General features: G+C 32.8%; 1 protein-coding gene across 1 annotated transcript; it reads right to left on the bottom strand.

Moving 5' to 3' along the window:
* Positions 1-389: 389 nt before the first annotated feature.
* Positions 390-3,437, bottom strand: LOC143588710 (cysteine-rich receptor-like protein kinase 43). The gene is given in 7 exon segments (XM_077069641.1): positions 390-906; positions 908-1,050; positions 1,146-1,296; positions 1,498-1,726; positions 1,988-2,195; positions 3,012-3,148; positions 3,250-3,437. Coding segments are annotated over 7 exon segments (1,272 nt in total). The 5' UTR covers positions 3,314-3,437; the 3' UTR covers positions 390-566.
* Positions 3,438-14,919: the final 11,482 nt, after the last annotated feature.

The following is a 14,919-nucleotide window of genomic DNA, read 5'->3' as shown; positions in this document are numbered from 1 at the left end:
CAATTTTGGGTGTTATGGCTAACTAGGGGGCTCTCATTGAGGCCACATACGCTTCATAATGCCCCAAACACCACGCCGCAAGAATCGAGGGGGTGCCAAAGGACATGGGCGGTATCCCCTTAACGCTTGCACATCGCCACTTTTTGAGTTGTGGCGTCTTGTGACAACCAATCAATATACATCTATATATATAAATTTTTGTGTTTTTTATTTTGTTTAATTGTTGTTAACTCACAATGGTTAAAGAGAGGGTTAGCTAAAACTCATTGTTTACGTGACAGTGAGGTGACATGACGTAATGCACTTTTTAGTTAACCTACAATTACAAGATTACAACATATAGTCTAACAGTCAACCGCTAAAAAAGGTAAATTTAATATATATGGGCATTTAAAACTACAAATACTTTTGTCAAAGTAACACAAAACATATTAAAGCAAACACTAAAAATATGTACCCTCTATAGTCCTAACTACATCTGCTGACTATCTCAATCCTACCTCTCACTTTTGTATACTTACAAAAATTAAATCTCTTAAATCATTTAAAAAAATAAATGTTTTAAATTAATTTTGAATCATGGGACGTTTACCATGAGGATCTGATCTTGAATACCTAACCGAATGTAAACTGCCATGACCAGATGAACCCGAACCCGAACCCGTGGCTATAGAAGAACCAGACCGCGGTGGCACCACATTAGCTGACTTATGAGGAGTACTAGCAACCATAGTGGTGGAAGTGGTGGTGACATTGGAAGTATGAGAACTCGATGCACCCAAAGTCCCAGCTATCGATGATGACGTGGCGGATTTTTGGGACCTTCGGTACCTTGTACCCGGAATACCTGGGCGGTTTGGTTCGTCTAGTGTACCATGTTTTTTGGTTAACATAAAGACCATTGCGCATTGTGGGTCGTTGTTTTGGGTCCTATTGGGTGCATAGTAATCCGATTTGTATGCACACAGAAACTTGTTCCGTGTCTGCTGACTTGGCCAGTTTTGAATCCATAATTTCTAGGCGTTTGCCATTTTTGTATAGTTTATATGCCTGTAAAATATATCATTCGATCATTTCTTGAACATTTACCGTAATAATATATAGAAAATGCGTAGAATAATAAGTTGATTTCTCGTTTTTCTTACCCAATCTAGTAAATTCTGGCACTCGGGGCCAGGGTTGAAAGTCGCGTTTTTATGACCACTTATGAGCTCTAGAATTACAACACCAAAACTATACACGTCTGCCTTTACTGATAGAGTACCATGCATAACGTATTCAGGGGCCATGTATCCACTGTATCCAAGGGCAAAAATGTCAAAAATCCATTAGGACATCTTAAATAAATTGCTAATAATATTTGTTACCCAACTAGTCTATTTTGCAACCTATTAAGAAAATGGAAATGAATGTATTTGTTTAAATTGATAATTACCATTTAAATTAACTTAAGTCTTAAGGAGACACTAACTGTGAATAAATATAGTAAAAACGTACTTAGTGCCAGCTACACGCGTGTTAACATGAGTTTGATCTCCAAGGTAGAGCCTCGCCATACCAAAATCCGCAATTTTTGGTATCCATTTTTCATCCAACAAAATATTGCTAGCTTTAATATCTCTATGAATGATGCGGTCATGTGAATCTTCATAAAGGTAAAGCAAGCCACGTGCGACACCACGGATTATGTCATGTCTTCGCTTCCAATCTAACACACCTTTATTTTCTGATTATAAACCAAGAAGATCATAATCACCATCAAAATAGCTAGCAAAGAAACACATAAGATTAATTATGTTTTATATCAAAGGAGTCAAGTCAAAATAAATTTAGCTTAGAATGAAACTGGTCAAAATTCACCAAAACTTTATTTTAAATGCACACATGACACAATGTCACAATCCCACAACCAACCTCTTAAAATACTACATATTCAAAAAATTATAGATTATTATTGTGATAAATAATACTAGAAACAATGACTTACTGAAAAGAAACTTGTCCAAACTCTCGTGTTCAACATATTCATACACTAAAAGCTTCTCAGGATTTCCACAATAACCCAACAAATTTACAACATTACGATGTTGCACGCGAGCTAATAGTTTGGCTTCGTTAGTGAACTCTTTTTTCCCCTGTTTGGATGAGTGTGACAATTTCTTAACGGCTATCTCCCTCCCATCCTCCAACTTCCCCTACACATCCAAACACACCAAATTGTTACAATTAATCAAGAAACACCAAACACCACTACATTAAAACTCACAACATTTATAACATATCACAGATATTCAAAATGATAACATCCAAAATATTTTGAAGTGATAACAACGAATTAATGTTCATAGAAATTGACAAAATTATTATGAATCAACAACCAAAATCTGAACTTCCATATTTTAGTCTTTAGAACTTCAAAGCTTTTATAAATTTTTTTGATAAACATGTGTACATATATAATTAAAAAACAAAATGTATTACTTGAATTCGAACTTCGATTCGAATTGACTAGAACATCATAAATTCGTATTCAATTACTGAAGTCAAATCACGTCGAATTGAATTATGAGTTTTTCAAGCCCGATTCGAATACTGAACACCCCTACTTCGTTTACACTCGTCTAAACCGGTAAACGAGTTTTGAAAGTGATTATCTAATTACTATAATTCCAAACCTAATAACCAAATTAGACAATTGATCAATTTTAGTTTACTTGTAAAACTTATTAACTTAAAAAAAGTTACAAACAAATTAAAATCAAAGAAGCATTGGCCCAAGATAAGCTAACAAGTTACAATAATATAAAAAGTTTTACAGTTTTAAAAAAAGCAATCCCAAACACAAGATAAATTAACAAGCTAAATGACCTAAAAATAATACAATTTTCAACTAATATTAATAAAAACAAGATAATATAAACTCTTGAATGAATTTTACCTTAAAAAACAATAAAATTTTCAACTAATATTAATAAAAACAAGATAACATAAAACACTTGGATAAATAGTACCTTAAAAACAGGGCCATAACCCCCTTCACCAAGCTTGTTATTTGGATGAAAATTCTTAGTAGCAGAAATTAATGTTTCAAATTTAAAAATCTTCTGTTCTTGAGCAGCAAGTTGTTCAAGTTCTTCATCTTGACTTTCTAATTCCCAAAAACACACAAACACATAAAAAACCAAGATCCTTAAAAAATCATACAAAAACATGGCATGTTTGATGAAACCTTAAAATGATCATCATTACCTTTAGTTAACTTGTGCTTAAATGGTTTGACCAAGTTGTAAAAGAAGCTTTTGGATTTGGTCATCCTGATTGGTTGTTAGAACAAACATCGAATTATGAAAATGGTTTTTTTACAAGTTACAAAATGAAAATAATAATAATTTGTAACTTGTAAGAACTTGTAGAGGTTGAAGAAGGTGGGATGTTTGGTGTTTGATTATTATTATTTTAAATGAATGGTGGCCTTATGTTAGATTAATATTATATTATTATTATGGCATGAAGTCTTGGATATTGAAGAATTAGTCAACCATAGTTTTGACCCACATATAGTTTTGACCCACATAACGCGCCTGTAACTTTCCATGTATGTGGACATGGGTCGTTGGGTATCAACATCGGGTCGGGTTTTATAAATTTAATCTCTTTTATTTTATACCTATATTAGAAGGTGCAGAAAATCTAACACGTTCACAAAAAGAAATGTGTTTAGACTTTAGGATTATTTATTTTCATCAATTTATTGCTTAATAATTTTCTTTAAAAAAAATAAGACATTTGGGATTTTTTTTATGTGAGAGTGAAAAATTAATAGGTTACTTTCTTTATAGCTTTTTAATTTACTGAAAATTTATAAAGAGGTAAAATAAGGAATCTCAAACACCTCCTAAGGCTGTCCTCTATGGTGAGGGGCTTCGAAGCCCCTCCACCGTGCAACGTCAGCGCCACGTAAGCACCGAGGGCATCGAAGCCCACCCAAAGATGCCCCGCTATGGTTTAATGCCCCAATGGCGCCCCTACGTATATATGCATATGTATGTATGTGTGTGAGAGAGAGATGCCATCAACGGTGCCGGCCATTGGAATGGCCATTTCTTCGTCGCCCTTGGTTGGACCGCGCCCTACGGCGGTGTTCCGCACCCACGGCGCCCTAAAAAACAACCCCACCGCACCCCATAGCGGGTGGCCTAAGAGTCAATAAATCGGTTCGTTACTAGCTCCAACAAATATACCATATATGGAATTGTAAAATTATCTTAATCTGATGTACTACTTTGGAGGACATTCTTTTGGTAAAGTAGTGTATATTTCAACCAACTGGTTGCGGGTTTAAATGTTTTAAAGACTTTTGAAGATTTTTGGAGTAGAATACGTGTAAAGTTATTAAAGTAGAAAGTGTGTGTTCGTTGGTAAGCAAAAGTAAAATTTACTTATATACAAGTTTTATTTTGAAAAATAATCAGAATAACACCTCTAAAAATTTTATGTGCGTGCTCTGTAAAGTTTGATTACACTTCACCAGTTCACCAACATATATCAAACGTGTGATTAAATAAGTTTAAGCGTGTAACATACAATTCAACTTATTAGAGCATTCACAATAGAGTCTTCTTTCTCTTTCACATACCCAAATTATAATAAAAACAAGTGAGTTTTTTACTTTCACTCTTAGATTGAAGTCCCTATCAATGTACCTCGTACCACAAATTATATGGAAAACTAAAGTAACACTTCATATTTGGGTGTCACTATTCACCTCATATCTTATAATTTTAATGTGGTTGTGTGCGGGGAGATGTATTATTTAACTGATTATGAATATATATATTTATATATATATGTGAGGAATCGAATATGGAAGATTTGTAAAAAGCGAACACATTTTATGGATAGATGTTTATTTTGATTAAGTTATATGGATGTTGATGGGGATCCCACGGTGAATGCTCAAAAGCGGTTTGTTTCAAATGTAAAAACATAGAATTTCTAAATTTTAATAATCCATCTTAATTTCCTTAAAAACTTACTTCAAAATTAAGTTTTTTTATACATCAAGTACACAAAAAATATTTTTGTAAAGAACATTACACGGATAAAATATATGTTTGAATAAGTGATTTGAAACACGTGAGAGAGACCCATAACAAATTGTTCTAATAAAGAAGACAAAAATGTTAAATAAGGTAAAGAAGACAATTACGTAACAAAGACCAAAGTGTTTAAATTGACATCGATCTCATAAGATTGATGACTAGTTTGGTTAGGGTACACGCGGGGATAGGGGGGGAGATATGGCAGAAACATTGCCCTCCCTGTGGTACCGATGAATGCAATCTCGATGGGGGTACTCACTGATCTTTCCATTGCCAAACAAACAAAAATATGGTTAAAGTTAAAACGGGTAAAAACAAGCAGATCCGGATTCATTTGAATCAACTTAAATTTTATAACACGTTATTTTGAGACCACTCAGATTAAATAACATGCCAAAACATATGGCTCTTGTAAAATTGTTAAACTTAAAACGGGTTAAAACAAGTTGACATCACTCATGGCCATTGTTTGTCTTCAATGACTACTCGTTATCAACACTCTCACCTAGTCACCTTTGCCACCAACACCGTCACCTTCGTTTTTCGAGACGATTGTCGATGCCTCCACCATCTATACAACTATACCGCCACCGCCACCAATAACCTACTTGTCGGTGTCAACACCTCTACCCATCGCTACTAACCATCATATAAAAATAAACGGGTGACTATATTTTGAAGTTTTTCTAGTGACTTATTTTAACCCAAGTACATTTAGGCCAGAACCTGGTTTAACCTGAACAAATTTTGCTCATACCCATTTTGACATGTTATCGAACACGTGTGGGTTGCCAAGTATAAAACATTGTTGAGTGACGTAAAATAATAAAATTCATTTACTAAGTAGTTTTAATGATAACACATTAGAGAAATGCACATTTAAACTAAATAAATGAATGTAACCTTCAAAACAAAGCTTTATAGCTAGTCTAACCTCCCTATTAAAGCTTGAAATTGATGGTTGAGGAAATTAGAGTTTGGACTTTGAAAATCTTGGGAGTTTTAGAAGCATTCTATTCCGTTTCTTCATCTTGACTTTACTCAACAATTCAACCTCCACTCCAAGTCAGGGCTGGCCATTAGGAGTGGCAGGGTGGTCGACGATCACAAGCCCGACATTTCGCTAGGTCCAATTTTTTTTTAAAAAAATTTATATGTATTTTATTACATACAACATGTATATTTAATTTTGAAACTCAATTACATAACAACTAGATTAATCTAGTGGCAAATGGTATTACTCCCAACCAAAAGGTTATGGGTTATAGTCTCATTTAAGAGATACTTATTAGTCTTATTTTTATACAAAAGTTTTTTTTACACAACTCAAATTATAACAAAGTAAACCTATATAAAAATTAATTCGTTTAAACATAACAAAATACTCATTTTGCTTAATGCCCAAAAACATTTTCGCCTTCGGCCAAAAACTTTTTTTATTTTCTCGGAGTCGGCCCTAACTCCACCACCAAACATAACTTATAAAGTAAATTAAACCCATATGGCTAGGGGTGTTCTTCGGGTTCGTTTTTCAGGTTTCAGATTTTTCAGGTCGGGTTATTCGTGTTTCAAAGTTTTAAACCTTGACCCGAATCTCTCACGGGTTTTACTGTTTCGGGTCATTCGGGTTCGGGTTTTTTCGGGTTGGGTTAATCGGCATTCGAGTATCCTAGAAAACAAAACAGAAAACAAAAAAAAATAAAAAACTAAAATGCTAAAATTAAAAAAATAACATATTATTCTTTGCTCGTAAGCAAATAATCAAATAATAAACCAACATAAATTGATAAAGCAATCCAAAAGAAGAGTAAAACTAACATCGTAAGCAAATAATCAAATAATAAACCAACATAAATTGATAAAGCAATCCAAAAGAAGAGTAAAACTAACTCGAATATAATCATATTCAATCACGCGTGATTTGGTTGTTTGATTACGGTTGCTATTAGTAACAAACAGAAAACATAAATTAACAATACACAATCGATCTATAATAGTTGTAATGACAACAATCGATTACGACCAGATTCTGATAACGTTAGTGACTATTACTAAGCCTATTATACCTAAAAATATATTTAATTTCAAAACTAAAAGTTTATTCGGGTTATTCTGGTTGACCCGAAACTTATAAATCAAACCCGAGAACCAACCTGAATTACTTCGGTTCGGGTTTGAGCTAGTCTTTTTTCGGGTTCGGATTTTTCAGGTCAAGTTAGTTCGGTTTCAAGTACATGTTTTCTCGGGTTGGGTTTCGGGTAAAAATGATAACCCTACATATGGCCATATTAATCAAACAAAAGCTTTTGACCTTTACTAAAATCTTGAAATTTGTGTTATAGATGCTTACCTTTACTAATTGACTTGAGCTCAAGGGTTTGGCCAAACCAAGAAGCTTCTGAAATCTGGATATATGTATTGGTTTTAAACTTATCTGTGGATAGTTAACTCTAGGTTTTTCCTTTTATAGACAAACGTTAAAGAAGAAAGCTAGTGACTGTTTAATTAATGCATGACGGTGATTTAAATCAATTCCTAGAAACTTCAAAAACTAAATATTATCCTATGAAGAATTAGTAAACCACAGTGCCAGCTTGATCCACATCAAATAAATAAAAGGTTACACCTTGGACTTTGACATGTGTGTTTGAACTTTGAATACCTAGCTTCTAAGTTTGTTTGTTTTTTAATGCCAAAATTTTAATTATGTAATCTTTGACCTTTACAAATTTTTGCAATTTAATTTTTAAACCTTGCTAATTCATTAGAAGAGTTGGAGTGAAGAAATTTGTGAGATATAATAATAATAATACACTACTTTTGGATCTATGAATAAGTTTTGGAGATATGCTATTACTTTTGTTTTAAGACATAAACTATGACAATGTTTGACATGTAATCTTGTAAAGTCACTAGGTAAACTTATCAATAACACGTTTGACATACGATTTAGTATTGTAAATGACTTTTACACGTGCTTGTATTGTTATTTGTTAACTTTATATATAGGAGTATAATTACGTACTTCAACTGCAATGATGAGTAGATTTTTAATTTATTTTTGTATATTACGTATATGAGTAGTAAATATACTATTTTATGAAAAAATTTCACTTATGCTTACATGTAAATATGTAAGGTAATATACGTGTTTCCCTTCTATTGGCTAGCATGCATGTTTTTTTCCTTCCTTTTCCTTTTTTTTTTTCTGATTTTCGTATATATAATTGCCAAACGCCAAACGAACAAAACAGACATTTGGATTATAAAAATCACATGCAAGAAATGGGCTTATGATTAAATGCATAATTTTCAGCGACAACAAAATATAAGAAATAGAGTTATATATTAAATTGTTATTGAAATAATATGATTTTTTTTTAGAAACACGAATGTTCAAGGTTGCTCTTTTTAGAAAAACCAGTGTTGTAGACTAACTAATTTGAAAAAAGACCCACTGATAAAATGTCATTGAAAATAGTCATAAAGTTTTGAGTTAGTCAGGTAGAAGTTTTTTGAAATGTATTTTTCTTTAATTAAATTCTCTCAAAGGTGAATTTTTATATAGTTGTTTGTTGTTCTATTTATTCACGTATAAGACATCAAATGACAATAGACCTTTCACATTATATACTTATAAATTATCTCGAAGGTGAATTTTTATAAAGTTGTCTACTCTATTTATTCACGTATAAGACATCAAATGGCAATAATTCTTTCACATTATATAATTATAAATTCTTTTGAAGGTGAATTTCTATAAAGTTGTTTGCTCTATTTATTCACGTATAAAACATCAAATGTTAATAGTTCTTTCACATTATAAAAATATAAATTATCTCGAAGGTGAATTTTTATAAAGTTGTTTGTTGTTCTATTTATTCACGTGTAGACATCAAATGGCAATAGTTCTTTCACGTTATATAATTTATAATTTCTCTCGAAGGCAAATTTTTATAAAGTTGTTTGTTGTTCTATCTATTCATGTATAAGACATCAAATAGCAATAGCTCTTTCACTTTATATAATTATAAATTCTCTCGAAGGTGAATTTTTTTAAAGTTGTTTTTTTGTTCTATTTATTCATGTATAAGACATCAAATGGCAATAGTTCTTTCACATTACAAAATTATAAATTCTCTCGAAGGTGATTTTTTTATAAACGAATTTGTTTATTGTTTTATTTATTCACGTATAAGACTCAAATGGCAATAGTTCTTTCACATTACAAAATTATAAATTCACTCGAAGGTGAATTTTTTCTATTTATTCACGTATAAGACATCAAATGACAATAGTTCTTTCACGTTATATAATTATAAATTCTCTCGAAGGCAAATTTTTATAAAGTTGTTTGTTGTTCTATTTATTCATGTATAAGACATCAAATAGCAATAGCTCTTTCACTTTATATAATTATAAATTCTCTCGAAGGTGAATTTTTTTAAAGTTGTTTTTTGTTCTATTTATTCATGTATAAGACATCAAATGGCAATAGTTCTTTCACATTACAAAATTATAAATTCTCTCGAAGGTGATTTTTTTATAAACGAATTTGTTTGTTGTTCTATTTATTCACGTATAAGACTCAAATGGCAATAGTTCTTTCACATTACAAAATTATAAATTCACTCAAAGGTGAATTTTTTCTATTTATTCACGTATAAGACATCAAATGACAATAGTTCTTTCACATTATATAATTATAAAATCTCTCTAAGGTGAATTTTTATAAAATTGTTTATTGTTCTATTTATTCACGTATAAGACATCAAATGGCAATAGTTCTTTCACATTATATAATTATAAATTCTCTCAAAGGTGAATATTTATAAAGTTGTTTGTTCTATTTATTCACGTATAAGACATCAAATGACAATAGTTCTTCACATTATATAATTATAAATTCTCTTGAAAGAGAATTTTTATAAAGTTGTTTGTTGTTCTATTTATTCACGTATAAGACATCAAATGGCAATAGTTCTTTCACATTATATAATTATAAATTCTCTCAAATGTGAATTTTTATAAAGTTGTTTTTTGCTCTATTTATTCATGTATAAGACATCAAATAGCAATAGCTCTTTCACTTTATATAATTATAAATTCTCTCGAAGGTGATTTTTTTTAAAGTTGTTTGTTGTTCTATTTATTCATGTATAAGACATCAAATGGCAATAGTTCTTTCACATTACAAAACTATAAATTCTCACGAAGGTGATTTTTTTATAAACGAATTTGTTTGTTGTTCTATTTATTCACGTATAAGACTCAAATGGCAATAGTTCTTTCACATTACAAAATTATAAATTCACTCGAAGGTGAATTTTTTCTATTTATTCACGTATAAGACATAAAATGACAATAGTTCTTTCACATTATATAATTATAAAATCACTCAAAGGTGAATTTTTATAAAGTTGTTTGTTGTTCTATTTATTCACGTATAAGACATCAAATGGCAATAGTTCTTTCACATTATATAAGTATAAATTCTCTCGAAAGAGAATTTTTATAAAGTTGTTTGTTGTTCTATTTATTCACGTATAAGATATCAAATGGCAATAGTTCTTTCACATTATATAAATATAAATTCTCTCAAATGTGAATTTTTATAAAGTTGTATTTTGTTCATTAATATCCGGTTTTATAATATACGGTTCTATACCAACCCGAACTCTATGCATAGGGTATGGTTTTTAGAGACAATACCTGGACCCAGACCCGACCCCGACCCGGGTATTAGCAATACCCGTTTTTTCAGTACTCGGTCATACCTAAATCCGGTTCCATACCCGAAACCGGGTATTTTAAATACCTGATTTGCGCACACCTACTTGGGCGGTGGGGGTGTGTATAGGGCCATGAAAGCTGGCCAGCCCAAAAACTGAAAGCCCACACTTTAGAAATAAAATATACAAAGCCTATGCATTAGCTTCTCTTATTATTTCTTTTCAGTTGTCACTTTTATCAGCCGTTTCTATAAAAAAAGGTCACAATAACTTTCTTTCACATTTAAGTTATTCTTCTAATGACAATTTAAGATGTTTAGCTTTAAAAAATCCTGAATACATTGTATACTTTTGTTAATCGAAAATTTGAACAGTAGAGAGATAACAGGTCCTTGTGATGATATCTAAACAAAGAAGCGTTTCTATTTAAGTCAACCTTTCAAAAGAAAGTTCGTTTATGCTCATTTATTTAATGAATGAACGAACCTGAATAAGAAGTTTGTGTTCATAATATCATTTAATAGAAAGAATGAACATGAATACATGTTTGTTCGTTCATTTACGTTTATTTTTGAATGAAACTTTGGTTGAATCATATACTTAATGTTTGTTTTATATTTGTTCATTTAGGTTCATCTATGTTTATTTGTATTATTTACGTTTGATCATATATGCTTATTTATCTTTATTCAATTATGTTCTTGAATTGTTAGTTTAGATTATAAATGAATGAACATATATAAAGGAATACGATCATGTTCATTTTGAACAAACGAACATGAACAGAAATATTTGTCCAATTAAGTATTTGTGTTCGCTTAAAGTTTAATGAATAAACACGAATTGTTATTTTTCATGTTTGTTCTGTTCGTTTACAGGGATAGATATGAGAAAGGTATGATAATGACAAACCTTTTTTTCTAAAATAATCCCTGGCTAAAATAATATTCCTATAATTTTGGATTTTGTTTGCCAAATAAAACATTATTAAAATAGAAGTATAAATTAAAAAAATGGAAAAGAAAAACGGTCGGCGCCGAAGAGGTTAAAGAGGATGATGATTGAATGTTGGATGAATGGGCATGGATGTAATCATGTACATGCCACCAAACATGTACCCATTTCAATCATTATTTCTTTAGTTATTTGCAAGTTTTTAAATCATTTAAAAAAAATTGTTAGTTACTGTTGGGTTTTAACGGTGATTTGAAACGGAAACAGTCAAATTTTTTTAACCCGTTTTAGTTAATTATTTCGTTTAAATAATTATTAATTAATATTAATAATTTATATATATAAACGAATTCAAAAAAAAACGCAGCGGAAAACAAATTATTAAAGCGAACCGGAAACCTGAACTCGGATCCGGTTACAACTATACGAGCACGATATATAATTAAACCAAACCATAGATAAAGATAAAGACTTTATACCTCGGTTATCGAAACCGGGTGAGACACCAAAATCTAACGAACCAAGCTAGAAGTTGCACGAGACCCGACACTAAATTCCGACAACCGGCGACAGCAGGTGGCGGTGTATGGCGAACAGTAGCGGCAGAACAACGAGACAAAGCAACGGTGGCTGCGGTGGTGTTCCGGCAATGACCTGGTTCCGGTGGTGACGCGATTCCGACGGAGATGGGATTCCGGCGGCGGCGCTGTTCCGGCAGCAGGGTGTCGCGGCTGGTGGTTGTAGAGGTGATTAGGGTTTTAGCTTAACTTTTTATTAAGTTAATAATAACAATAAGATATTATATATTTTGTGGGTTATGGTTTAACCCATAGCAAAACCCAATGAGCTTCAAGGCCTAATCACCAACCAAAAACCCAGTTCAATCGTGTCTAGCCCGGTTAATAACTTAAGCGGGTTCGGTGTTCGTTAATCTCGGTGTAACTCTTACCGGGTCACATTCGGGTCGGTCCGCGTTGACTTGACCCGAACCGACCATTAAATCCAACAGTCTCCCACTTGGACGGATTTGGGTCAAGTATCACAACGCCAACAGCTAGAGGCGTTCTAGCTACACATAGTTGTCCCCAACTAAATGTGACATTTTAAATTCATAACCAAAATATATTGGAATACCTTATTGCAAGATAATGAACTTATAGTAATTGTTGTCATCTATCCTTTCTGTATAAGACATCAATTGAACAATGAGACATGGATCAAATCAATCTCATATAATGTTCAATCATTGTAGTTCTCGATATAGAGTCAAAGTGATCCAATCAAACACACAGTAAGTTTGGGTGAGGCCTCACACTTTACCAGTTTGAATCAACGAGGGCGCCAATATGTCTAACTGTTACATTTTAGTGTAAGAGTACAGAATCCCATCTTGACTACATACAACTCCCACTGAACTTTAGAACATTCCCAATCAACGCCTTTATGGCTGGCAGTTACGCAACAGCGGTTAACATGATCAAAGAATATTTCTCGGTAAACGAAAGTTCCAATATGCATCTCAGGTCTAAAAATACTAAATGAGCATACTATTATCAAAACATCTTATGATCAAGATCCATGAAGATTATTTGATGCGAGTTACATCCAACGTCATTCATAATGAGGTCTGTAACTTTGGAAGTCAACCGCTTGAGTCCAAAGTCAAAATAGTCTTAATTCATAGTCGTTCCCACCAGTCTGACCGACTACGGATAATTTAGAATACGATATTCACGGATTAAACGTATTAAAAGGAACACAGTTGTATTATTCAACGTTTGCATTTAACCATTAAATCAAAAGTGAACTGATAAGTACAACCGTTTAAATGTTCATACATCTAAAATTAAATCAAAATAAATCACTAGCAAGTCTAAGCCCGATAGCATCTCTATGCTGATCATGCTTGTCCTGAGTCATCGGCTTAGTGAACGAGTCAGCTAGATTTTGATATGTGTCAACTTTGCTTATCACGATGTCACCTCGTTCCAATATTTCCCGAATAAGATGGAACTTCCTCAGAATGTGCTTGGTCCTGTGATGAGACCTTGGCTCTTTGTCTTGAGCAATAGCACCTGTTTTATAACAGAACACCTCGATTGGTTTGCGAATACTCGGAACCACGTCGATATCGGTGATGAACTTCTTCATCCAAGAAGCCTCCTTAGCATCATCTGATGTCGCTATATATTCGGATTCGGTGGTAGAATCCGCCACTACACTCTGCTTGGAGCTCTTCCAATAAATAGCTCCTCCATTGAGAGTGAAAATGAAACATGACTGTGAGCGAGAATCATCTCGATCAGTCTGGAAGCTAGCATCAGTGTAACACTTTACAGTGAGCTCCTCTTCCACTCCCCCAAACACCAAGAACATATCTTTGGTCCTATTCAAGTACCTTAGAATGTTCTTCACAGCAGTCCAATGGGCAATGCCAGGACTCTGCTGAAAACGACTTGTCATGCTCAGGGCATACGAGACGTCAGGTCTAGTACATAACATAGCATACATGATAGAGCCAACCGCAGAAGCATATGGAATTGCTTGCATACGTTTAGATTCAATGTCCGTTGCCGGAGATTGCGATTTGCTCAACATGGTTTCTTTAGTCATTGGAACAGCTCATTTCTTGGAGTTTTCCATTGAGAAGCGTGCCATCACTTTGTCTATGTAAGTACTTTGACTTAGCCCTAGAATCCGCTTAGATCTATCTCTATAGATCTTTATTCCCAGAATATAAGCGGCTTCTCCAAGATCTTTCATTGCAAAACAAGATTCCAACCAGTGCTTAACTTCCTTAAGCATAGGAATGTTGTTTCCAATTATCAGTATATCATCCACATACAATATGAGGAATGATATAGTGCTCCCACTAGCCTTTCTGTAAACACAAGGCTCATCTTCATTTTTGACAAAACCAAACTCTTTGATTTTCTCATCAAAGTGAAGATTCCAGCCTCGAGATGCTTGCTTAAGTCCATAAATGGACTTATTTAATTTGCAAACCCTATTAGGATATTTAGGATCAACAAAACCTTCAGGCTGAACCATATAAACATCTTTAGAAAGATGTCCATTAAGAAAAGCGGTTTTGACATCCATTTGACATATCTCGTAGTCATAGTACGCGG

The sequence above is a fragment of the Bidens hawaiensis genome, unplaced genomic scaffold, assembly GCF_021521415.1.
Source record: "Bidens hawaiensis isolate Kalapana, Puna unplaced genomic scaffold, B.hawaiensis_p1.1 tig00036720_1, whole genome shotgun sequence".
In the NCBI taxonomy this organism is placed as follows: domain Eukaryota; kingdom Viridiplantae; phylum Streptophyta; class Magnoliopsida; order Asterales; family Asteraceae; genus Bidens; species Bidens hawaiensis.
This window is presented reverse-complemented; position numbering and strand designations above follow the sequence as displayed.